Genomic DNA, 25,661 nt, shown 5'->3' on the forward strand with positions numbered 1-25,661 from the left:
AGAAAGAAGGAGAGACCAGCATTGAATGCTGACAGGGACATAACTTGCCTACCCTGCATACCTTGTTTACAGTCTCCCTCCCTGCTGCTATACCCTCCTCTCTCAATGGAGCCATAAAAAACAAATAGGGGCTTTTAGAGAAATTGCCTGTGCACTGAAGATTAATAACAGTTGCACAAGTTCACCCAAGAAAGTCTCCAGAAGCAAAAACGATATTGGAAGATTAAAAGTGCCACATCCCTAAATTGGAATGATTCAGTGCTCGGGCCGCTCTCTAACCAGCTTATTGGGAGTCAGGGCTTTGGTCTACCTGCCAGACAAAGAGCATCATTAAGTATTTACTTCTGGATGACCGTCTACTGCATAATGAGCTGAGGGTGTTATCGATCCCGTGTGTCTGAGATTGAAGTGGCCTGGGAGTTGTGGCAGGAGCACAGAAAAGACAGGTCATCCTGTTTGAGTGCAGGTCAGCTTTTTGACATTTGTAGCAGAGTAGATTAAAAAGAAGCGATGAGAACACCAATTTGACTTACTGACATCAACAACATTGTAGATCTTTTGACGGGTTGTTTGACCCATTCAATGCACATTTACTATGCATTATCCCTTTATATTGAAGACTGTGGATTAACCCACCAACCAGAAAGAGTGGTAAGAGTTTGTCAAATCAGTAACTTTTGATGAACTTACTGCTTGTCATCAGCAAAACTGAGAGGCTGGTTGATGAACTAAGAAGAAAGGAGGACAAGATACACACCCCTGTTTGCATCAGTATGGCTGAGATGGAACAGGTGAGGCTCAGAATAGTAAAGAACCAGTCATGCTGCCATCCCATCTACACACTGGTGTAAGAAAGCTCAGACATGACCCCACCTCTTAAGTAAACCAAGGCTGATCATTTTAGTTGTTTTTAACATAGATGAGGAATAAAAGTCATGGCAATTGTAGACATCACAAGCCCATACAACCCAAGGCTCTGCAACAGGTCCAGAACATCACAGATAAAAGCATTAATGAGGATGAGAGATGTCTGAGCCTGAAGGACTTTAAAATTATCGAGCAGTATCTTTTATAAGAATTTTTCACAACGACTGAATTCATCCTCAACACTTCACCATGAAAAACTCTGTTTTATTAAAAAAAAAAAAAACATGTTTTCTAATCATGGAAAAACTATATCTGCATGCTCTTGAAATGAACCATCTAATGTCCATCATGAAAAAAAAACACACTAAAAATAAGTTATTTAAGAATAGCTCATTTTTATTTTATTTTTGAGTTTCCAGTAAGGTCAAGTAGCCTCGTTTCCTTCGTCGCTGTAACAGTATTATCGTAATAACATTATATATTACTAAGGGAAAAAAAAAAAACCTAAATCTATTATTGTGAATATTCAGCCCCTGGTTAACCACGACACTTTGATCTGCATATTTTCAGCGGCGCCCCATAGTTTCTATGGTAACAAGGAGGCGCACACGTCTCCGGGGCAACCGGGTCTAAGCGTCTCAGAAGTTGATAGCAACCACTACAGAACACAACAGGCGTCAAGTTTTTAGAGCCGCGTAGAATAATTAGTAATTGCAGCAACATTGCCCTTCGTTAATTTGGACTTCCACCAATAAAAGCTGTGGCAATGTCGATGAGGAGGAAGACGGAGCTAAACGCAGAGGGCTTCACCGTAAAGGCCACTTTGAAGAACGCAGTGGTGAGTGTAGTTGTTTCAGTTAGCACTAGCTATAATAGCAGTGGGGAGCGTTCATCCTGGAAGCCCAGGGATGGAGAATTTACGGTTTGCATTTTATAAGCAATTTTGTGAGAGAAGTGCCAAGCCCATTACGGAAGAATGTATAGAGCTGGTTACATACAGTTAGTCACATTGAATGTCATTATCATTGTAACTTTACCTGCTACAGCTGGAGAGAACTGGCATATAGTCTTATATTCAGGAAGTAACTGAATCTAATTCACCTCATTGGCTAGTTGAATCTCCTCTCTTCGCGATTGGCTTGTACTTGTCATGTTTCTTTACATTAAATAGTAAATGGACTTGTACTTATATAACGCTTTTCTGCTATAACTGAGCACCCAGAGCACTTCTTTGACACACTGCTTTTATTCTATCCTTTTAAATGCTATGTCTAGCATTAAACATAACACAACTTTCTGATTAGTGGACAATCTGCACTACCTCCTGACAAATGTTTGTCTCTGTCTGACAAATGCTTAAATATGACTATAGGGATCTGCTAGAAATGGTGTTAGACACATTTTAACCAATTTAAAGTTATTTATAAACGCTATGGGAAAAGAAAACAAATGTTTTCAAGATATTGATCTAATTCCAGCTGAGATCATACTGCAGTTTTAGACTATTTAAGCTGTCATTCACAATTCAAAGAGCCTCCTGTCTGCTTCTTTCTCACACACATACTGATGGACAACTAGCAGTAAGGAACCTGGCAGTGACTAACAGCAGGGAACAGGTGACTGTCAAATTTTCAGAATAAAAGAACACAGTTGATCAAAAGAAGACCATTTTATCCATCCATGTTCTTCCACTGAGCCATTTAAGGGTTGCGGAGGGACTGGAGCCTATCTCAGCTGTCATAGGGGTGTGAGGTAGGGGTACCCTCTAAACAGGTCGCCAACCTATTGCAGCCCTTAATGAATAGCCAATATGCTTTAAAATTTTGTAATCTACTAAAAAAACCACAGTTTCACACAGGAAGCGTTGCTGTTGATTACAGCCCGGATAAGTATAAGAGTTGAACAGGAGTCTCACCTTTTCTAAATAAATGTCTTCAGTTATTTAGTGGATGTTATCATGATGCGTTCATGCTGTGAAATTTAAAAGAAAAATAAAGCAGCCACAGTTAACTTCAGACAATGAACACAATACTCAGATAATTTTGAAAACAGCAGACCTCAGTTATACACATTTATCCACTTTAGGGGGTACAGATTTTCAAAATAAATACCCCCTATTGATTTATGTTTTTAATATCAAGTGCTATCTCTCTTCAGCTTTTCAGTCTACCTATTTATCTCCAACTTTTTTGCAGCAAGCCACAGAGTCAAGACTGGTGGTAGCAACAATCCTACCGCCATTTTTCCAGAAATTGCATGGTCTGTTATTTTTTGCTCTGCGTCAAAATCTCTGTGCGCAAATCAACCCAGAGAGTTGAGGTAGCAATAGGAAAAATCAGAATGCCTGAACAAACTCTTCAACCATTATTCTACTGTATCTGTCTTCTATGTATGTGTGTGTGTGCCTAACCCTTTTGGTCAGACAAGCCTGAGTGGGTTTCACACAAACATGGACATTTGGGAACTCTAAAATTATCCAATAACATTTATGGACTAAAATGACACGTATAAAGCCCATTCAGAAGCTATATGGCAATGATTAGATGCTATGAAACGCAGAAACCGTGTGCTAAGAAAAATGCAAATGCTGTTTTTTTATAACAGCATTTTCCTTTTATAGACTAACGGGCTTGTGGGGTGGTGGAGTTGTGTGTAGCACGTGGTTTGAGCTTAAAAGCTTATAGTTTTGTTTTTGATTGCCTTGCTACAAATAGAAAAGGAACTGCATTTATTTTTGTACATCCTCTTGTCTTACACTGAGAAAAACAAGAAACCTCCTGAATCTTGATTTCCTTGTCGAGAAGTCCCTATTTGGGACCTCAAGTGTAGTTAAACTGTTGAAGGGCTTGACTAATTTCCAAAGAAAGACTTTCTTCTTCTCATTTACTGCAAATGAAGATGGATCAGGAACGTGTAATAGGTTGTATGGCAGTAGACATTAGTCTCTATTGACTTCATGGACTTTATTGATTGGTCAGTAAAACTAGTTTTTGTCTGGCCAGAAATAGATTATTATTTTAAATCCAAATCTAATTTTATTTGGGCTTGACTGCTGTCTTGTGCAGAACTCCATATCATTTTACTTAAATAACTTATAGTTTACTGGAGTCTTTTTAATGAGTTTTCCAAAAACTACTGTGTCTGAGGAGTAAAGTTATGCTGTGCTTTGCTATTCTGGGATGTCTCACATTGAACATTTAAATGTCTTTCCTTTTATTTCAGTGACATATACAGGGGTTTTACTGCATCACAAACAATTTCAGTGCCCGGCAAAGGAAAAAAACAGTGTATTAAAATATTTTTAAACATTTTTAAATTACTTTTCTTTATCAGTTCCCTGAAATAACAGTGAAATGCATAGACTTCTGTTAAGCAGATAAAGCAGATAGACTCATTGCTTTAACTATATGCAGAACAGTGTGCCTAATCAGATGCATAATAATGACCCAAACGTATGTGGTATACATATAGCCATGCATATGCATTTATGCTTGTTTAATTAAAACATTGTCAAACTTTCAAAGAATGAGGCCAGAATTAACACTTTACAGTTTTTTTTTTACTCTTGGGTCCATATTATGTCAAAAAAGGTAGAAATCCCAAAAAGGGTGATCTTATTGGTCAAGCCTTCTGTTTACAAATGGAAGCAAATGTAAAGGAAGTTGGTAAAAGGCTGAATGTGTGTTTCACACAAAGGATAAACTGCACCAATGACCAGCACAACATAAGTAATGATTCATTTTGAATGCTGAGTGCAAAGCTACTCTAGTCCAACAATAAAAATTCAGAGCTAAAATGAGCATAATAGGTCTTCTTTAAACACAAGCAGTGGTGTCATAGTCACACATTGTCAGATTACTTAAATGTAGCTTTAATAAAAGTTGCTCCAGTTCACCCACGAAGTCTCCAGAGTCAAGCAAGGCTGGAAGATTAACTGGAATGATTCAGTGCTCAGGCTGCACTTTAACCAGCTTGTTAAAAGTCAGGGTCTTGGCCTACCTGCCAGACAAAAAGGATCATTAAAGGTAGGGTGTACGTTTGTAGAAGCCAACAAGAGTAAACTATATTTTTTGAAAGCAAACAGCCAAATGATCCCACAACCTTCCCCTCCCTCCTGACTTCAGGAGCGTCTGCTCTGTCATTGTAAATACAGGGTGTATCAAAAACAAAAAACAAAACCTGTCCCTTTTCAAAGGGCTATTGTTGCCTTTACAGTCGTTCTCGGTTGGCACAAAGGCAGTGGCAGCTGGTTAAAGGCAAAGCATGTCAGAGGCAACCACAATGTTTATATTTTGCTTAAATCTGACTGTTTTCCCCCCAAACGCTCTGACAATTAGCCCTATTTCCTAGAGAACACAAAGCTCTTCATTAGAGCTTATTTCTTAAAGGGTGCATACTAAAAAACATGACAATATGCTGAATGACATGCTGAATTAGTAAAAAAATGAAAACTTTTCTTTCATCTGTAAGTTCAAAGAATTCCTTACATTTAGATTTATTGTTGTAAAGCTGTTATGTTGACAGCTTTGAGTTGGTTCATGGCCGTTTATGGTACTGTATTGGAAAGTGTGGCATTCTTGAATGAATATGAGCATCATTTTAAAACATTTTGTCAGATGGTTTTTGGTTCTCAGGTCTGAGACATCTTGCCTATATGTGATGAATATTTGCAGAAGGGCTGCACATTTCTGATGACAACGACAAATACTTGAACCTGAAGCCACAGCTGCCTTTTATTTTTTTGTAGCCGCGTCCACCTTGAGATGCAAAAGAGGCTGTGTAGAGCTATCATTGACTCGCTCTTCCTTTCTTGAAGGTCATAAACAAATCTGTTGTCAAGAGCTTTCATGAGGAAGGCTCCTGCAAAGCCCTTTAATATTCACCATCTCCCCAGAGGATCTGCTGTGTCTGGAACATGAATGATGCGCGCACACCGGCATACCACTGGCTAAATCTTCAACAAAAACCATTACATTTTTCAGGGGCTTGCTTGTGTCTCTTGCTCCCTGTTTTTTTTTTTTTTTTTTGTCCCCCGTGGTCACGGACATTTCACTCCAGAGAGGGCAGCTTTGCGGAGAGCTGTGATTTGTAGGTAACGACAAGGCCATTTCAAGCCTTGAAAGGGTATGGGGACTTGAAGCATAGGCTTATTATGCTTTAAAGTATTTGTGGTTATAGAAATTGAATCAATAGCACAGGCCCCTGAAACCCTTCCACCGTTTTTTTTTCTTTTTTCCAGTGATTCATCCTCAAGCATTTAAAGAGAAACAAGATGCACTTTACATTCTGGTGGGAGGTCGTCACTGTACGCTTCATACAGAGAGGGCAACAAAGCTGTTATTTTCTGTGTCAGAGGCTTATTCTGGCTTGATGACAAAAAGAAATACCCAAAACAAACAAAACAAAAAAAACCAAGAAAAAAATAACAGGTTGGAGAGCGACTGCAAACAGCTGCGCAGTGCAGAAAAATGAATGGATATGACTACACACACTTTACATGGAAAGTAATGCCCCCAAAAATGGTGTGAGTGAATGATACACATCACAAATTATTTTCAGCATCGTATGGAAATATTTTGTCATAAAATATTGTCATAAAAGAGAAATAAAGCATGAAAACAATAATTAATATACTCTTCCACCACATTCTTTACATATATCTTTATATATATCTGGCACAGGTGTAATCAGTCCTTAACAGTTAGAGCTTAGTTTTTCGTTCAACCGTTTTAAAACACAGTTAGCATCTGGCTCGTTAGCGCTAATGCTTCGCACAGTGGAGCTATGAACTGTATTTGGGATTATGATTCCAAACTTTGTGGCACATGTTGTTCTGAGTGGCAGAGTGTCCCGTTATCTTTGCCTCACCTTCTTCCCTGTCATAAGGAGAAGCTGCTTGAGCCCGGAGGACAGTCAATTCCTCCTCTCAGGTGTTTTTGGTTCAACTTTGAGCTCCTGTTCATCACCTATGCTGTGGCTGAATGGAATGACAGAGCAAGTATTGCAGTGAAATTCTGGAGATTCACAAAACTAAGTAACTATGTATATACTTGGTAGAAGCAGATTTCTGTAGTCAACCTTGTTTGAGTTGTCAGAGTCAGAGATGTGGGCAACCAGTCAAAGGTGTTTAATCAGGGCATGTTATTACATCTCGCTGCATGAATACCATTCTGAAAATAAAAACATTGGTCAATAACTATTGAGCTCACAGATCTGTCTTCTGGGTTGGGTATTGATTTATCGAATACTGAAGATTAAATTAGAGTAGAATATATGACCTCTGATGATTGTCATGCCCTGAGATTGATATATGTAGTCTGTAATTTGTTGGATTTTTGCCATCACACATCCTGCAATGTTTCCTCTCTGTGTGTACTGCTTTTATGCTTAACCAACCTCAGCTCTGAGGTCTTTCAAGGTCTTAGATGTCACAAAGTCCTTTATCTAGAGAAATCCTCCTTTCTGAGGTGATAAAAGAAAGTTTCAAACATTTCTGCACTCATATTTCATACACTCTACATATAATAGTCTGCAATAGTCTTAGTAAATAATATGCTATACCTTTAAAGCATAGGTGTCAAACTCTGGCCCGCGGGCCAAATTTAATTAGGCTGTGGGCCAAATTTGGCCCGCGAAGCCATACCAAATTACTATCAGAGCTGGCCTACTGGTATTATACAGCTAATATATATATTGTTTAGTATTAAGCTTTGCTTGTTCCATATTCAATTTTTTAGCAAAACGTGTTTGAGTCCATAAGAAAAGATTCATTCTTATATCTGGAGGAATAAATATAATTCAATAAATATTAACGTTAGCCCGCGACTTTGTTCCAGTTTTGAATTTTGGCCCACTGTGTATTTGAGTTTGACACCCCTGCTTTAAAGTAATGATTCTTTTATGAGCAATAAAGTTTTTTAAAAAGCACCAGGCAATTTTTGGAGGTACCTTTTTTTTTTCTTTTTTTTTACATTTGCACAAAATCAAGATCTAAATCTGGAGATTCGTGTGCCAAGGGACGTGCCAAAGGATGTGCAACTAGGGCAGGACAATATGGCCAAAAATATTTATCACGATATATATTTGAAAATTTGCGATAACGATATAACTGACGATATAATTGACGCAAGACAAAATACCCTACTCCACAACTTTATTAGTGCAACCCCCCCGGGCCATATCATACCATGAACGGTATGATATGGCCCAGCCCTAGGTGCAACCACTCTTTCTCAGATTAACTAATACTTAATACTTCATAAACTTAAAGAAATAACAGCACAATAACCAGCTGCATCTTCAGTGTGTCCCTACAGTTCCACCTAGTTTTAAAAAGTTTTAATTTTTGGCTAACATATGAAACACAAAATGATGGCATGTCTTTTGGAAACAATGTGTTGCATCCTTGCAAGTAGAAGAAGAATCAAGGGGCTCAAATCCATGTGGTCATCCAACACCTTACAGCGACAGTTAATGTTGGTTTTTCCTGTAATATGTCACCTGTCTGAATCTCTGCAACGTAATACATGTTCAAGTACATGAACACAACCCTCTCATGCTCTGCTGCACAGTTCACCTTAGAGGGCAAATTGATACAATCTACACTAGAGCCCAACCTCAACTTTTGTGTAACAAGGCTCTGCAGATTGCTGAGATGATAGATTTTGAAAAATCACAACTCATTTACTGCTTACTTGGTCTCTGTGGTAAAACCAAGGCCAGCAAACAGTGTCCCCAAGACTCATACAAGGCTCCCCACTATCCGCTAACTCCAATCCCCCAGTCCTGCACTGTAAAAAGAATAACCCTATTCAAATTAAAAAAAATGATGTCCAATTGTCACATCCAAAATATTTGACTTCATAGAATCCAAAATGAGTCACTTGATATGACCTGATACTTTTATGTTGATATAAACAATATTACTAGACTTGACTGAAACTTTAAATTTTGCATTGATCCAAATTGATTTTTTTACATAGAACCATATTTTAATTATTGAACCAAGCTAATATATTGAAATTTAACCAACCTAATGTATTCACATCGAACCAAATTAACATGAACTAATATGTTTGTGTTGAAGCCAGGTAATTGATTTACATATATTCAAACTATATTTTTTACATTTCATTTTATTTCAGTTCAAAAATGCTCTGCATTTCCTATAAAAAAGACAGTTGGCCAACCAATTATTTCTAAATTATTTATTGTTCCAAACCATTTTAACTATAATCAATAGAGAGGATTAGTAATATACAGATTTAGTGCTACGGCAGAAATGATTAGAGAAATGTTTGTTTTATAAAACCTGCAACCTTTTGAAAACCAGTATAAAACCTGCAATCTTTTTAGAACTGGTATAAAACCTGCAACCTGTCTAAAACTGCAACCTGTCTAAAACTGGCATAAAACCATTATAAAAACTCTTTTTAAACCAATTTGCCAGTACTCAAAAATGTTTATATGTGCACTGTGCCTGTACAATGTAAAAAAAAAAAAAATCTACACATGTATCAATGAAATCAACTTAAATCTCCCTTTCAAATGTAGAATATCACTGCAGGCCAACCAAGAAAAATAACCAAGCACACATGCACATGCACATACACATGCATGTGCACATACACATGCACACATGCATGCAAATGCGAATCTTAGAGGTCATCTTGTTAAAGTCAAGCTCCATCATAATCTTTTGAAGAGCCTCAAAGGTGAACCTGAATCCTCGTGGATATTCCATATTAAGAGCATAACAGAGTCCAAAGACCTTTGCCACTCCAGCTGCCACAGAAGGCAACTCATTCAGGACTTCCACACCATCAATGATTATCCCGATGTCTCGAGGCTGATGTAGGAGGCTTGAGTTGTCCCTGAAGACGAAGAGTGCCATGGTGGTACTCTGCAGCTCTTCCTCAGCTTCATCTTTCTGGGATATCTTGAGGTAAAATATGGAACAAAATGTACAAGTGAAGAACTGAAGTCTGGCACACCTGATAAATCTTTGACCATAATAACTACTATTTTGATAGTTGTTTGGTCACAGACTATTAGAACAATTATTTGACTAATCAGATTGTGAATTGCATAATCATTAAATTAAATCAATGGCGGAACATTTTCATAAATGTTCCACAAAGCCCAAGAAAAAAAAAAGAAAACAATACAGAACCCTAAGATATTAACTTGATGAGTTGATTAATCATTGCTGTCCTACATTAATCACTGCATTTAATAGCAGAGTTGTCAAATTTACATCAAGAGACTGCATCTCATGTAGAGACAGAACAGATATGGACATACCGTGTATTCTTTTATCAAGTCCTCAACACGTTCTCCAAGGTAGATAATGAGAGATTTAAGTATACACTCCCTCCTAATGTCAGCATCAGCATCCTGCAGGAACAGTTAAAATTGTTACTATGCAATATGGAGAGTATGCTGCGTGAGAGGAATTTTTTTTCACCTCTCTATCCTCATGAGGTGACTAATGCCCCTTTTCCACCGACAAATCGGCACGGTGCGCTTGAGAGCAGTTCAGTTTAGCGCGGATGAACTCGCTTGTTGTGGTGGAAACATAAAGCAGACGTAACTGGGAACAGGGGTGAACCCATCTGGCTATGAAAAGTCGTGTGCAAAAGTCTTTGTCCGCAACGTCACAGCCCGAAGAACAACAACAATCGCAATATATGTGTGTTTTTGTACTTTGCTCCGTCTGTGGTTCATTTTGATTGGTTTGATTTTTGGTTCTTGTGGAGGAAGTGGCCATGGTCCAAAGTCAATGGAGTATGGTTGCTGGGAGTTTTTTTTAAAGCCTTTTGTGGGAGCGCTTCTATATCACATCACGTGGGCACCACACACACCCGGGCCAATCAGGTGTAAAGGCGGTGGAAAAGCGTCCGCAGGGGGCTAAAGCGAACTGAGCCACACCGTGTTCTGTCGGTGTAAAAGCGGCATATGCTTTCTTGTCCCTAAATAAAAGTTTATACGTATATATGTATGTATGTGTATCTGGCGAGTGAGAGTGAAAATGTGTCTCCAAAATAAATTTTGTTGTAGTTGTGCTCTGTACTTGTATAATGACAATAAATCTCTTCATTCATTCAAGAACAAAGCCCACACTTCCTTTCAACATTTTAAAAGGTCACAGCCATAATCACTGACGTTACCAAAATAAAACTGTAACAGGATACAAATTCTCATTAGATACAGCGGTTAAAATGCTAACTGTCATGTTAATAGTTAATTATATACACCCTACCTGATCAAGAAACTCTAGGATTATGGCAGTTTTTGCTTTGGTTGTCCCTCCTTTCTTTCTGATTATTTTAAGTAGCTGTGGGGAGTGCTTGTCCAGCTGGACCATGAATCTGGTTAGCAGGGGAACTGCAGTAACCCGCAGAAACTCTGCATTAATCTGTACATGAGTAGACAGTGTACAATACATTTTTTTAAAGACCAACTTCCAACAAGAAAAAGTCAAAACATAATTCCAATTTCCAAACTATGATAAAAGGCATTAGTATAAAAAAGTTAAAGTTATACCTCTGGCCATCTTTCCAAGAGGTTCTTGATGTCAGGCTTCTTATCCACAACCTCTTTCCTCCTGAATTCGAAGGTCCTGGGCCCTGTTTCAGGAAGCCGGTTTAGTGGAAAAACTGAGTAAGTATACCCTGAGTTAACGAAAACTCCGGGTTTTCGGTTTCACAAAGCGAGTTCAGATGAAGCCTCAGTGAGTCACTATGACGACACACTCCGTGAAGCTAACCTGCCCCCTAGCAGGTTTACTACAACTAACCCTGACTGTCTCCGCTCCTTTGTCGGAAACCTGACAGTAGGAAGTGTCAGACATGGCGTGTCCCTTCCTTGAAGAGCCAGTAGATCGTGAAGCACAAATTCTCCGCAGAGCTCTCCGCTGGGAGAGAGTGATTAGAGCGCGTTTGGACATTTTATCATTTCCTGATGATTTTCTGTGCGAACGTTACCGTTTCTCAGCACAATCTCTAAGTTATTTGGATAACATCCTCAGGCCATATATTACGCATGTGACACATCGCGGACATGCTCTCAGTTCATTACATATTATTTGTATTGCACTTCGGTTTTTTGCAAACGGGAGCTTTCTGTATAATATTGGTGACGCTGAGCACGTTTCCAAGGCTACCGTCTGTCGGGCAGTCAGGAATGTTACAGTTGCACTGAAACGTCTCCTGCACTCGTTTGTGGTGTTCCCCGGTCATAGACCCACAAGATTTATCAAAGAGGGATGCCACAAAATTGCAGGTATCAGGATGAACAAAACTTAATTCATGATGTGGTGATACTTGAACTACTACTTAAATTTTACATGTATTTTCAGGGTTCCCAGGCGTGATTGGCTGTATAGATGGCACTCACATTCCAATCATTGCTCCTTCAGTAAATGAAGGAGACTATGTGAACAGGAAGTCTTTCCACAGCATCAATGTACAGGTACATAGTTCCCTGTAGCATTTCAAACTAACAAATTATTTCATTATAGTAATGGATGCTAATTTGTGTTCTCTGCACTGTGAAGATCATATGTGATGCTGCCAACATTATCACAAATGTGGAAGCCAAGTGGCCAGGCTCTGTCCATGACTCACAAATATTCCGTGAATGTACACTGAGCACAAAATTTGGACATGGTGAGTTGAGAATACTGTAAAATATATAAAGACCAATTGCTTCAGGGACATTTGAACTGAAGTGTATCCTTCTGTCTTAGGAGAGTTCACTGGCTACTTGCTTGGTGATAGGGGGTATCCATGTTTACCCTATTTGCTTACCCCTTACCCTGACCCTGAACCGGGCCCACAGCAGCGATATAATCTGGCTAATTGCAGGACAAGAGCCAGAATTGAAATGACTATCGGAATGCTTAAGGCCCGGTTCCAGTGCCTGCAAAGACTCAGGGTCACCCCAGAAAGGGCATGTGACATTATTGTGGCATGTGTGATTCTTCACAACATTGCCACAATTAGAGGAGAACACTGTCCTTCTGAACCAAACAGCAGTGATCCAAACCATGAACATCCTGACCCTCCCACGGACATACAAGATGGAAGCGCAGTCAGAGACACCATATGTCACAATCATTTCTTTTGACCCATCACCTCAACATGTTGAAAGAAGAATAAACAGATTTTTTGTTCAACTGGCTTTATTGGTCGCCTGTATTTCCTGTACACAAAGTATTAAAAGATGTAAACCTCATAAAGTGTCTCTGTTGCTTCCTCCTCTGTAACAGCTGTCAATGTTTCTTCATTATTTTCCTGTAATAAAGAAATAGACAACATTGCTGTTCTACTGTAAACTCATATAATCTGTGGAGTATTACTCACAACTGCATGTTGGTCTGGCTCAACAGGAGGCTGCACCAGATGCAGTACACCATCACCATCAACTGATAGAATATGAGGTTTATACAGGTCACTTATAACTTACAAGGGACCAAATGGCAATTAACAAACATACCAATCACCTTACACTTCATTGTCATTATGCTCTCAAAGACAACCAAGACTGAGGGAAGGCAAAATCAGTCGGAAAATAACTTCACTACAAAATAATCCATTATGGTAAAGAGTTTATCAAATGAATGAGTAGCACTGCAAAGGTGACTGTGAAGAAAGGATGTATGCACATCATGTATTATTTTGGATTTACCCCTTATGTAGGCACTTGTGTCTTGCGGGGTTATTGACTCAGAGGATGTCCCCGCAGAGATGCCTTCGGCCACAGGGCGCCCACTGTTTTGGCTGAGGGCAACTGCTCAGCCTCTGTGAGTGGTGGTGGTGGAGGACCCCCACCTGTTTTTCGGGCCTCCGCTTTTTTTCTGTTGGCTATAACGGGTCACATTTGAGCATACAGAGTAAGCAAATATGTACTTGTAATGTGCTCAGATAATTTCAATAAGTGCTTACAGAAAGAAAATTAATGTAGCCTCTAACTGCAATTGATTTACATGGGACAAACAGACCAAGCACTATGGCTCATAATACAATTACACCTTACCTGTTTGGACTATATTTTTATATTTCATTTTTACTTGCTGCCAGGAACGTTTGGGGCCTGTTGGGTTGCACCTGCGCTCACATCACATCACAAAATAAAATGTATAAAATAACAAATAAAATAACATATGATAAAATAACGTGTTAAATGGGTGGAAATCCCTAGATCAATGTTTAGATTAACACTCACGCATTGACTCTGTCGGCTATGTTTTGCCATGCATGCTCCCTTTGTTTTGCAGCTGTGGCTGTGTTACTTTTTTCCGCGGAATTTGCATGTTATCGGCATATGCTGCCATCAGAATTTCGGCCTCAAGCGCTGTGAAATACATTGACCGCGCCTTCTTTCCCTCCGTCTCCATGGTGACTCGCTTAATCTGTGCTCCGCTTATCAGGGCTTTATGTATCCTCGTCCGCGCGCTTCACTTGGGGTTAAAGCAACTCCGCGTTGACTGAACTAATTGTTATCAGCCTTTCTGAAACCGAATATTCCGAGTTGGACAGTTCGGGGTTACTCAACCCTGCGTATCGTTTTTCACTCTGAGTTTTCTAAACCGGCTTCCTGAAACAGGGCCCTGGCCATCAACACACAGATATTTATATGAAGAGAGACAGAGACAAACGTGCGCGCACAAACACAAGCTTGTGTCTAGAAACCGCGAGCTCACCAGAAAAATTCAAACGAAGCGGAGCACGGAGTTATACTATGAATGTTATGAACTATGAACTTATGCTAGCTAGCTGTATCCACCACCGATGCATCGTGGTAACGCTAGGTAGTTAGTTAGTATACTGGTAAAAAACGGCTTTTTGCCTAACTTGCATTCCCGACTGTGATGGTCGGTTGCTGGTAACCAGTTCTACCGTCGCGCCGGATAGCTAGCTAGCTTGTAGCTAGCAGCTACAATCATGCAAAAATTGGGGGTGGCTGTCGACCCAGCTTAAATAGGGTTATTTTCTGCAATTTTGGTAATACAAATTATAAAAGCTTTTGTAACACACTTGGCTTTACTTACGTTTATTTTCAGATGAAATTAATCAAAGATGTGACATGATGTTTCCAGCAGCCATGCAGAATAAAAATGGGTCCCGGTCTATTTCTGGTGGGCGTGTTCAAGTGCAAATCACTTTGACTCAAATTAAAGATATTATCTGTTCAACATGAAAAGAAATATATGTTTTGAGAGAAATCAAAAACTTTGCGTTGTGTCCTTTGTACAGATATTTAGTTTCATCCAAATCAAAAGTGGTATTTTAAAATGCAAAAAGAAAGGGTTTCACAATCAAATCAATGATTTTATTCTGTTTTGAATGGCACTTATTAGATTGAATGAATGACTGCATGTTAGACTTTTTTCAGTGTGCCGTCATCCTGCCTTTTCACCCCACTAACCTCAGGGGACAGATAGGATACTCCATGCCAGCAAACGTGACCTCCATATCTTATCCTTCCCCCGCAGCATAATCATTATATACCTGAGCAGATGTCTCAGCCCCTTATACAGTCTCCCCTGCTATTCTCTTGCTCTCCCTTGTTCTCTCTTTCTTTCATTTCAGAACCTTTATTCAACCAGCCAGCACTCTGGAGATGAAAACATTTATGTAGAGAAACAATGGGCTATCAGACTATTACTTCATATGCACTCTAAATCGTAAACTAAATCAATTAAATAATAATGACAGTAAATTAAAAAGCAACAGAGCATAGATGCATTTTGATTTAATTGTATTGTATCATAGTAATTTGCTTTAGTGGATAGTTTGGAAGGATGCTTTGTAGAGAGTGTGTCAGAGATGTGTATATGCACATCTTAGCTATTTGTTTTTGATGCTCTAGCCCCAGAGTGTCATCGTAATAAATGAATCCATCTGAACAAATTAAACAAGTGACAGCTTCGAATTGATCCTTGATTAGGGCTTTAAATGAATGTAGAATTTCAGTACAACTCGATTAAATGTAATCTCACTTTAAAAATGTGATGTAAACTTGGTTAAAATGCTGTCTCAAATTTGATTTGTTTAGAAGATTTCAAAGTTTTTCTAATAGCTTTATGTGCATTAGTTAAAGCTTGATTTAAAATGATTAAACCCGAATCACTGAAAAACACCATAGGGTGGAATAATCATAGCAAACACAATAAGACAACAATAAGAGTCTGAAATAAAAATGAGGCTATTTCAGATAAACGATAGCAGCAGTTTTTTTCCTTTTTGACCAAGATTGAATCCTTGAAATTTTTTATGAAGATGAATCTGCCTATTTACTACTCTCACTTGCCATCAAAATCATTCTTCCCCATCACTCTGAACACGTTTACTGACACAGAGACTCATAATGTGCCCAGCATGAGCCATAAATTGCCCATGCAGCACAATCAGGTATTTTGTGTCTGTGTTGTGTCTTGCCTATGCAAGGCAAGGCATACTGAGCAAAGTTGGATGTCCTCACCCATCTGCTTGGCCGCCACACTTGAACTGCCTCCCGGAAATGTTTTCTAAACCAGCAGTACTTGTAGGGACACATGCACTATTTTTCCGTATCCGTCTTTCCCTTCCCTCGCTCCCGTGTGTTCATCTTATCAGCACCACAAGCCTGCAGTCCATCCCAGCAAACAGCTGGGTTATTTGAGGAAGAATTGAGTCATGGTACAAAAAAGGTTAAATTGGCAACAGACTCTGGAGGCCTGCTGGCATTTCCATTACTATCGATCAACCACGGAGCCTAAAGGTCTTAAGCGCACAAAACATTGGCTGACTTGGACATCTTACAGTTTTCCTCATAACTTAGTATGTTGTTCTTTGCATGAAATACTGCATAGAAATGACAATACATTTTAAGCATTATATAAAGATGAAATCCATGAAATGCCGCTAATTTAAAGTCACCTTAAAAGAGAAAAAAAGTTTACTTCTGCAATGCCCATTTGAAACTTTGCTTTGATCCTGGATTTTAGATCACATTGAAGATCTACATTCCTGCTCAGGGTAAATTTGGCAGAACTTACAAAAAGCAGTTTCTCTGATTCATGTTCTCTCGCCAGGTATCAACAAATAGATTAGGTTATAATTGATAGCATGGCGTCTGAACTGCACGTCTGCTGAAATGTCTGTGACCTTTTCCGCGATTGAGGAAAAACACCGTCAGTAAACTTCAGTCAGATATGTGGAAGTATTTCCACAACATTCTATCATGACCTTACAGGAAGTGCTCAGCTGATTATATCTATTATGTTTGCCTTCCTCTGAGCTTGGTTGACAATTATACTGGCCTCTGTGTTTGTTATGTTCTCCTTCATGCCCTTGTAGCTTGAATTCTAATTAGATAGCGTTTAATAGCGAATGTTTATTGCTCCTTGCAGGGCCCCTATTTTCGGCTCAAGAGTTAATTAGCCCTATGTCATGTGATAACCATCACTGAGGGCATTTAGACCTGTCCTTGTATAAAAACAGCCAGTTTTTTTTCTTTTTGTTCGTTAGGTACAAAATTGCTAGAAATGATCAGGAATCACCATAAAATGTGTTTTCTTAACATATTTTGCTTAATATGTTGCCAGTGAAGTCTGTTCTAAGCTGTAAGACAGGGTATTTTACAGCTTTCACATTGATTTTCTCCCAAATGGTTGTGAGTGGAAGTTGCTGGAAGTCACTGTAAAATTGATTAATAAAACCCCAATCAAGCAGGCCTAGAAATCAGTCAGTGATAACCACTGGGTCACCAGAAGAACCAGTTCTGTTTACATGGTACATGCTCAGCTTAGGTAGCATTATTAGAAGACATAGGCATGGCACGGGTGTGGTCTCTGGCTCTGCGGCAGTGGAGGGGTGGTACAGTAGGCTCATGAGGCTGTGCCGGGAAGACGGTGGGGACAGGTGAGAGGGATTACAACTAATGAACTCTGCCCCTTTTTAGTGTGTGGTGTTTAAAGGAGCTGGGAAGCTGGCCTTGCGGTGGAATATATACAGTGCAGAAGCAGTGGGAACGCAGTATTTAAAAATAAAGGTGCTTAGAAGTGACACTTGAACACTGTGTGGGTCCTGATCATTTCACACATATATTTTCATTGATATCCAAATTATACCCAGCTTTGTCTTTCTATTTAGTTAGGTTACAAGAATATCTTAAAGACATAAAGGCCTGCAGGACCTCTAACCAGATGCTTACTTTGGAAGGCATTACCTTGGCCTCCAGTCACATTGTGAGGAATATTGGAGTTATTTTTTAGACACAAACTGCTTACTTGTGGTTCCTAGGATAAACTAAAGTATTTTTAGAAGTCCTTGTCACTTAACAGTCATCTTTAAGACCTTGATCACACTTAATTGTGGAAAATTCATTTAAAACATTATTTAATAACTGTTTTAGCCATCCCCAAAACCGTATATATAAAATCTGATAAAAACAATTTTGCAGACTTTGCCATAAAATAAAATCCCTTTTCCTTATAGTTATAACTCAGTCTTTGTTGTTTGCATAGTACCATGTCCCTGGCCCATTTTGGCAGGTTTTTGCTGAGTCTACCACATGTTTGTTGTGCTTCAGGAACAATAAACAATAACAGTTTTCACTCCAGATATCCTTCCTGAGCCAGCCTTCCCATTTATCAAGGCCTGGGACCAGCACTAGGTTTTTTTTTCCAAGTATCAAACCAAGGATCTTTCACATGTGAAGCAAATGGATAAACCACACTAAGTAGCCACTTCCAGAACCTTTCATGCTACTGCCTAGAGTTGCAAGGTTGCTTGATTACATAAGCAAGTCAGATTTACAGGTTTGTCTGAGGGGGAAAAAAAATCAGTGATTTGAATTCTATTTTGCAATGAGTAGGCTTGTGTGTGGTGGTTCAGAGTGAAGGTGGCTGACTGTGAAACTTTAACATGTCGCGTAATGCTAGCTTTTGCTCACGTAATGTGTTTTTCTGTTTGAGTTGCTGTTTGGTTTATGCAATAAACCTTCTTGATTGGGCTTATACTGTGCTTTGAGCAGCTTTCAAAATATTTACTTCATGATAGACATCTGAAAATGACTGACAGTAAGGAAGCAAGAAATAAATCCTTTTAAATAAACCTTTTAAATCGCAGTGCTCTTTTCACTTTCTTTTTTTTGCTACATTCCTTTGCACAAAGCCATCCAAAATGTTATACTGACAGTATTTCAGAAGCTGCACCCTCTCTCCGGTGTCCTCTTTTGGACAAGGTTGTATTGTCGCACCGCAGTCCCTGCTCACTCCTTTAAGTCCTTCATCTTTGGTGTCATGAGGAATGGCATGGTCAGAGCATTTCCAGGCATATACCGGTGCTACTCATAAACCATAATAATCTATTTTATGTGACTTATATGACCTAAATACCAGTCCTTAAAATCATAATTAGAAATGCTCCAAATAGTTAATTTCCATTCAGCAGGATTTGAGTGGTGTACATTGTGTGCCCATTAAACTACTATTAGTTTCAGTCTGTGACCACATTTTTTTTAAATCCAGTTTGTCTGCATTTTGCCATCTTTTTTAAGCGTGTGCTTTGGCTCATTATCAGTTAAGAACTCTTTCATAGCTGAAAACAGTATTCATAATTTTACCTCAACATTAAGTCATACTGTTATGTGTGTGTGCATTTAGAATATACCTGCTTGTGACAGGGACAAACTTTAATATAAATGAGGATGCGATCAAGTGTGGTACACTGATGAGATATTAGATGACATACACACATCCTCCATCATTATCACCCGTCGCACTGACTTGTCCTTGCCAGAGGAGAATGGCCTCTTCTGAGTCTTCTAATTGTCCGATGTTAAGTGTGCGTTATGAACTTGACTACAGGGTCAGATGTGACAGCTCGCATACTGCCTACATCAACATAATGGGGACCAGTGGCAAAAAAAATCAATGTATCTGACAAACGCAGTTGTTCCAATCCAATAATACCAAGTGGTGGCCTTTGTTTCGCCACCCCCTACTTTGAAAATCTCCATCTCGCTAAAACATTGGCCTGACCTTTTGAATTTTGCTGACCAGCACAGAGACCAAAAATGCCTTTTTATCTGTAACCCCTCAAGGACAATAACAAAATCTGCTATCCATTAGTGGAACACAGCAATTGAAACCATGTTGTGATTTTTAGAAAACAAATGTGTTTAAATGTAAAAGAATGTGTCTGTCACAATGCTTATTAACTAGATGCTTTCTGTAAAGAGAAAAGGGATGGTAGGGCAGAGCAAAGCAGCACCAGCAGCGCAATGGATGCAGTTTAAAAAGCACAGCAGCCAACATCATAGATGGTGCTCCAGGGCTGTGGTGTTCTTCACCCGGTGCCAAGAAAGTAAACCTGCAAACCCTTTGAGATTAGAAGCAGTGTGTATGTTCCCTTCGAAATTCCACTGAGGATTACTCTGCTATTTAGCTCATGCCTTACATCCAGCTGAGCTGAAGTGCTCCCAGTTGAAGGTGTGCTGGAGGCAACAGCTCTGCTGCAGCAAGCTGGAGAAGGCAGGGAAAGGGAAGAGCTGGAAGGGAAAAGTACTCTGATACTGTCAGAAGTGATCCACATCACGGCCCAGCAACCCCCCTCTGCTCCAGCCACTTCTGCTCATTACGATCGTCGTCCGGAAACACCAAGCAAATTCCACTAACGAGTGTTTGATCAACATGCCAAGCTGTAGCAGAAGAAGACAGGCAACCTGTTCATGACTCATTCCCCCTCTCTCTCTCTCTCTCTCTCCTTCTCTGCCTTTCTCTACCTTTCTCTCTCTTCTACTTCTGTCTGTATTTTTCCCTCTATCCCTCCCACTCCCTTAAGACAGAGGAGAACAAAGGGAGAGACAGAAGAAAAGCAATATAACCTCTTGGCCCTTATCTTCGGAGCACACCAGAGCATGTCTGGCCTCAGACAAGGCTTTGCCTGTCCTTTGAAGGAGCTCATCTCCCTTTGATTTCAGCCAAATGGTTCAGCACAGTGACAGATGCTCAACTTTCCATCTGCCACTCTGACACCCATCTCTTTAGTGTTGTTGAATCTAACTGACTTTGTTTTGACTGTCTGTCTGGCTGTCTGAATAAGGTTGTGACATGGATGCTGATGTGAGTGTTAATGTAAGATATTGTGGCTAAGACCTTCAGTTATAAAAGATAAAAGAAATTCCCTGCCGCCTTTTTTCTTTTTGAGGTCGTCTGGACTGTCTTGGTTGTACTTTTATGATAACACTTTAGACTTTTAGTTGATGCTCTGATACTGAGTGATTTAATGAGGAGTCTTAAGGGTCATCATCATATTACCTTGACAATATTCCTCTGAGATGGGCCAGAGAAAGACATAAAAATTCAAGCCAAGGAGAGTCAGGCAGCCTTTTTATGAGAGGAAACTCAAGGCAGTTGAGGGGAAAGATATAGAAGAGTGATAAAATTCAAGAGGGAGAGGATGACGTAGCACATCCCGTAATGGGTAAGTGTTTTATGAGTGAAGGAGAATGTGCTGCTCAGATTGAACTTCTGCTGTTGCTAAATGAACAGGAAAATAATCTCTTCAATGATTGCGCTGGTGTGGTTTGTTTCTGACATCTTTTATGCTGACTGTAAGCTAAATCACTGGTGTTTGAGAACAAGACTGGAGGCACACAGTTTGCTATTGTAGCAAACCCGTTATTTACTATTCCTCATTCACACAGCCTTGATTTATGCCTGTCATCAAAGGTGTGAGATAGAGGAGGTGGCGCAGCAAGACTCATACTAATAGCCTAGACACCTGTTTCACTGTCAGAGCATCAGCAACCTGCAATGCAGAGCAAGAGGTGGAGAAGTAGGAGGAGTGATTGAATAGAAGGTGGGTAGCTAGATGAATGGATCACACTGTAAGAGAATGATACTGAAGTAAATCTCTATGACTTTAGTAGAAATCGTGTTTTTTGAATAAATCAGCTCAAAAGCCAGGTGTTGCTGGCACAGCAGGCTTTGAGGTATGGCTTTGCTTTAGTTTCTTTTTATTTGTTTGTTTGTTTGACTGTCTGCATGTGTTATTGCCTCCCTGTAGCTCAACTAAAAGTGCCGCCTCTCTCTCTGAGAGAGCTGCTGAAGCAACAAGCTCAGTGTGTGATTTGAGAAGATGGAGAAGTGCCTGTTTTTAAGGCACTTGGGCAGCAAAATGTTTTTTTTTTCTTTTGTATTGGAGGGACTGCCATTCAAAGAAGTATCTTTGCAGGAGGTCACAATAGTAGCCCTCTGGTCTTTTATTTTTCACTGTCTATAACCCAAACAAAACTTTTTGCCTAAGATGCATTTGTGTGACTTGATGAGTTCAGCTGATTTTGGCAAGCTGACCGTGTAGGGTGTTTGGTCGCAGTGATGTAGCCTTCAGTGTGCTTTCTTCCCTTTAATTTGTATAAAGGTCAAATTTCAGACCTCTGGTCTCTGTAAGCAAACTTCCAGCTTCGTTTCTAACAGACGGCCTTACAGGCAGCAAGACTGATTTCCAGGAATAGAAAGTCACACTGGGCTTGCGATAAGACCAAGGGCCTGGGGTTCGTTTTGCAATACATACTAATCACCTAGATAATGTTCTTCAGTGTTAAACAATATTCCCATATCAGAGGTAGAACCTGTATCGCTTACCATGTGCAGCCTGCTTATCTCCTCACGCCTCCCAATGCTCCTCAGGGATCTGTCAGCAGAGGTGTGGACTCGAGTCACATGACTTGGACTCGAGTCAGACTCGAGTCATTAATTTTATGACTTTAGACTTGACTTGAAAAAATGTTCTAAGACTTGTGACTTGACTTGGACTTTTACACCAATGACTTGGGACTTGAATTGGACTTGAACCGGTTTACTTGAAAAGACTTGATATTTTACCCCAAATATAAAATTTAACATGCATATTATATAGAGATTGAAAATGTGACGTCATTCACGGGTAGAACCGCAAAGGATTCTGGGAACTCGTGGCAAGCGGTACTAGCGCACGCAGGCTTTCAATTAAAATCAGTTATACAGCGATAAAAAGAAACACAAAAATGTCAAGAAGCTGTTGTATTATTAACTGCAAATAGCCGGTCGCATGACAGCCACGGGAAGCCGACGGGTAAAGAGATCGGTTGTTATCGGATTACGTCATTGAGGAGAAATTGTTCGAGCCATGTTTCCGAAGTAACAAAGACGCGACGGATGGCCTGGATTGCAGCCATTCAAAGATCAAATATAACGTCCCAGAACACTCCAGCTCACAGGTTAGTCTGCTCCAAGCATTTCCACAAAGGTCAGTCTGCTGTTGTAGTTAATGCGTCATTTTTCTTAACATAATTGGTGATATAGGTTACAAGCAAGTCTGGCGCTGAACAGAAATTGTCGCGCTATGCTCCTTTGTTTATTGTGCATAAATAGTGAATTGTCCTGACACAATATTGCGTTTCGCTTCTGTTATTATGGTACATTGACAAAAACATATACTTTTATTCACAGGATAAAACAGGTTTTTTGTATCACTAATTGCCCAGTACGATTACAGCATACAGTATTATTGTCACTGCTACATTTCTGTGACGCTACCAGAAATTATTCCCACTACTAATTAATTACCGTTGAGCTCAAAGGTCCTATTAATAAATGGTTAATGAATGTGTATTTATGATGACGATTTGTGAGACTGGTAAACTTATGATACGTACGATGGTCTTTCGTTCTACACGGTGCATTTCAAGGTCCTGTACCCATCCGTCGGTAAACTGTACCTGGGCTTGTTGCAGTGACCTGAAGTTACTAAACTTCATGAGTGTGTGCACTCACTCCAAGAACCGTATAATTATAAATATGCATATAAATATGCTACGATGAGATAGCTGACTTCATCTAACTAGCAAATGTTTTCCAGGCTACGTTGGTGATGCAGTTTTTTTTTTTAAATGATATTTTTTTTAAAAATATCATTTATTTATGTATGATATTTTTGTCATGCGATTTTAAAGCCGGTCCTACAACCGCATCCAAGAATAACATGCAGCTTATCTCAGAACTGTCGGTGAAAATTATTCTTGGAGCTAGGTTTAATTGAGCTGCATTTTAAAGAGGTGCAATTTCACAATTTGTGTATATTTTCTAAGTTCACTATTTTGTCATGTGTTGAGAAAAACACAGATTTAAAAATTACATGGTCTAATATTTACATTTAGCATATAACTGCAACATGCTTTTTTTCGTTTTTTTTAACGACTCGAAAGGACTTGAAATTCAAAATTTCAGACTTGTGACTTGACTCGGACTTTTACACCAGTGACTTGAGACTCGACTCTGACTTGCCTGACATTACTTGAGACTTGACTTGAGACTTGAGGATAAAGACTTGAGACTTACTTGAGACTTGCAAAACAATGACTTGGTCCCACCTCTGTCTGTCAGTGCTGGGCTACCTGTGACACCTGGGAATGTGTGTGTATGTGGCTGTGGTGTGTTGTGGATGAAGCTGCAGACTGACCTGCGCTCTCCTGTCTCATCTTTATGGCTGTCTGTCTGCATCTCTGTGGTGAAATCGATGGTCTCCTGCTGCTCTGGGTCTGTTCTTTTCCTGTCCCTGCCCCCGGAGGCTTGTTGATAACCCTTCCACCGCTAACATGCCGCTCCCTTTCTAAAGTATGTGGTCATACCTGTGTTTACCTGTTGGCTGGTCTCACCATTAATCACCTCATCTCCTAGCTTAGGCTTCTTCTAGCCTTCTTGCACATCTCAGCATTTCCCTGGTTGGCTATTTAATTTCCACTAATGCGTCCTTATCTGCTGAAGTGGCTGTCTTCTTACTGCCTGCAAATAAGACACGCGGTTAGGTTTAAACTTCTGGATGAGTCATGCAGATGTTTCTGAGCTTTGGCCACAACTAACAAAGCGTGTTGTTATACTGAGTTCATGAACATTAAGTTTCTGTGAGGTGGTTTTCAGTTAGTCCTCTTTTAAATGCAGTTATGAGGATGGTTATTGACAAGAAGCTAGTTATTCAGTGAGTAAAACTGGAAGGAGAGTCAAATTCCTGATTCTCGGCAGCAGAAGTGGCAATGGAAGGGATCTATAGGTCCTCTTGTGTGTATCATTAATTTCACGACCTTGAGCTGTGTTTTAATACCTTCAGGTGTTGTTACTGATTGGAGCTGTAAACTCACAGCATTGGATCAGCGCATGTCCTGCTCTTTTAACAGTCAGAAATAAAATAAAAAGTCAGCTTGTCTTACAGAGATGTTTATATGCTTGTTTCCATGTATGTGTGTGTAATGATGTGGTCACAGTGACTCAGTTACGTAAAAGTCGATGCAGTCATGTGACTTACGGTAAACTGTTTGTGAGGGAATGGCTGATTTCCAGCTGCTTGATCCAGCCGGATTACCGGCTGGGATGCCTCATATATTTCTGTTTATGAGTTTCATACATTTAAAACACATACACAACTCAGAGCCAGCCACAAGCCAGCAGCCTTGGTATGAGCAAAGGATCCAAACATTTATAAAGTGGCACATAGGCGGAAATAAATAGCTAGAAAATGTCAGCATTAAGCTGGAGTGGCCCTACATGCACGAGACGGATGCAAACAAAGTGAACAAAACGTAAGCCCTTCATTTTGATGTTGCAACAATCAAAACTTTAACAAAGTCCACAACTGAACATGAAACAGGAGTTCAAAACATACAAAAGGAGCTTAAGATTCACCAAGGGGATGCACAAACAAAGGAGCAGAAACAAAGTAGCTCAGCAGACTGCAAACAGAGAACAAACGGGAAGACATTTCTATATA

At 39.7% G+C, this 25,661-nt stretch overlaps 2 protein-coding genes across 3 annotated transcripts in view; one reads left to right on the forward strand and one right to left on the reverse strand.

Moving 5' to 3' along the window:
• Positions 1-1,633: 1,633 nt before the first annotated feature.
• Positions 1,634-25,661, forward strand: part of pacrg (PARK2 co-regulated) — a 164,582-nt gene continuing 140,554 nt past the window's right edge. For both annotated transcript variants that reach the window (XM_085343263.1, XM_085343264.1), the window contains exon 1: positions 1,634-1,705. In XM_085343263.1, the coding sequence (XP_085199389.1) occupies positions 1,634-1,705 (72 nt within the window). The remainder of the gene's footprint in view (positions 1,706-25,661) is intronic.
• Positions 9,425-24,378, reverse strand: LOC146612357 (uncharacterized). The gene is made up of 5 exons (XM_085343512.1): positions 24,360-24,378; positions 11,413-11,495; positions 11,129-11,284; positions 10,171-10,263; positions 9,425-9,805 (listed from the first exon to the last, which is right to left on the reverse strand). Exons 1-5 carry the CDS (start codon positions 24,376-24,378, stop codon positions 9,425-9,427), a joined length of 732 nt encoding a protein of 243 aa, XP_085199638.1.

The sequence above is a fragment of the Diplotaxodon limnothrissa genome, linkage group LG19, assembly GCF_057381915.1.
Source record: "Diplotaxodon limnothrissa isolate DT_005_m linkage group LG19, D_limnothrissa_male_GT1.1, whole genome shotgun sequence".
NCBI classification, from domain to species: domain Eukaryota; kingdom Metazoa; phylum Chordata; class Actinopteri; order Cichliformes; family Cichlidae; genus Diplotaxodon; species Diplotaxodon limnothrissa.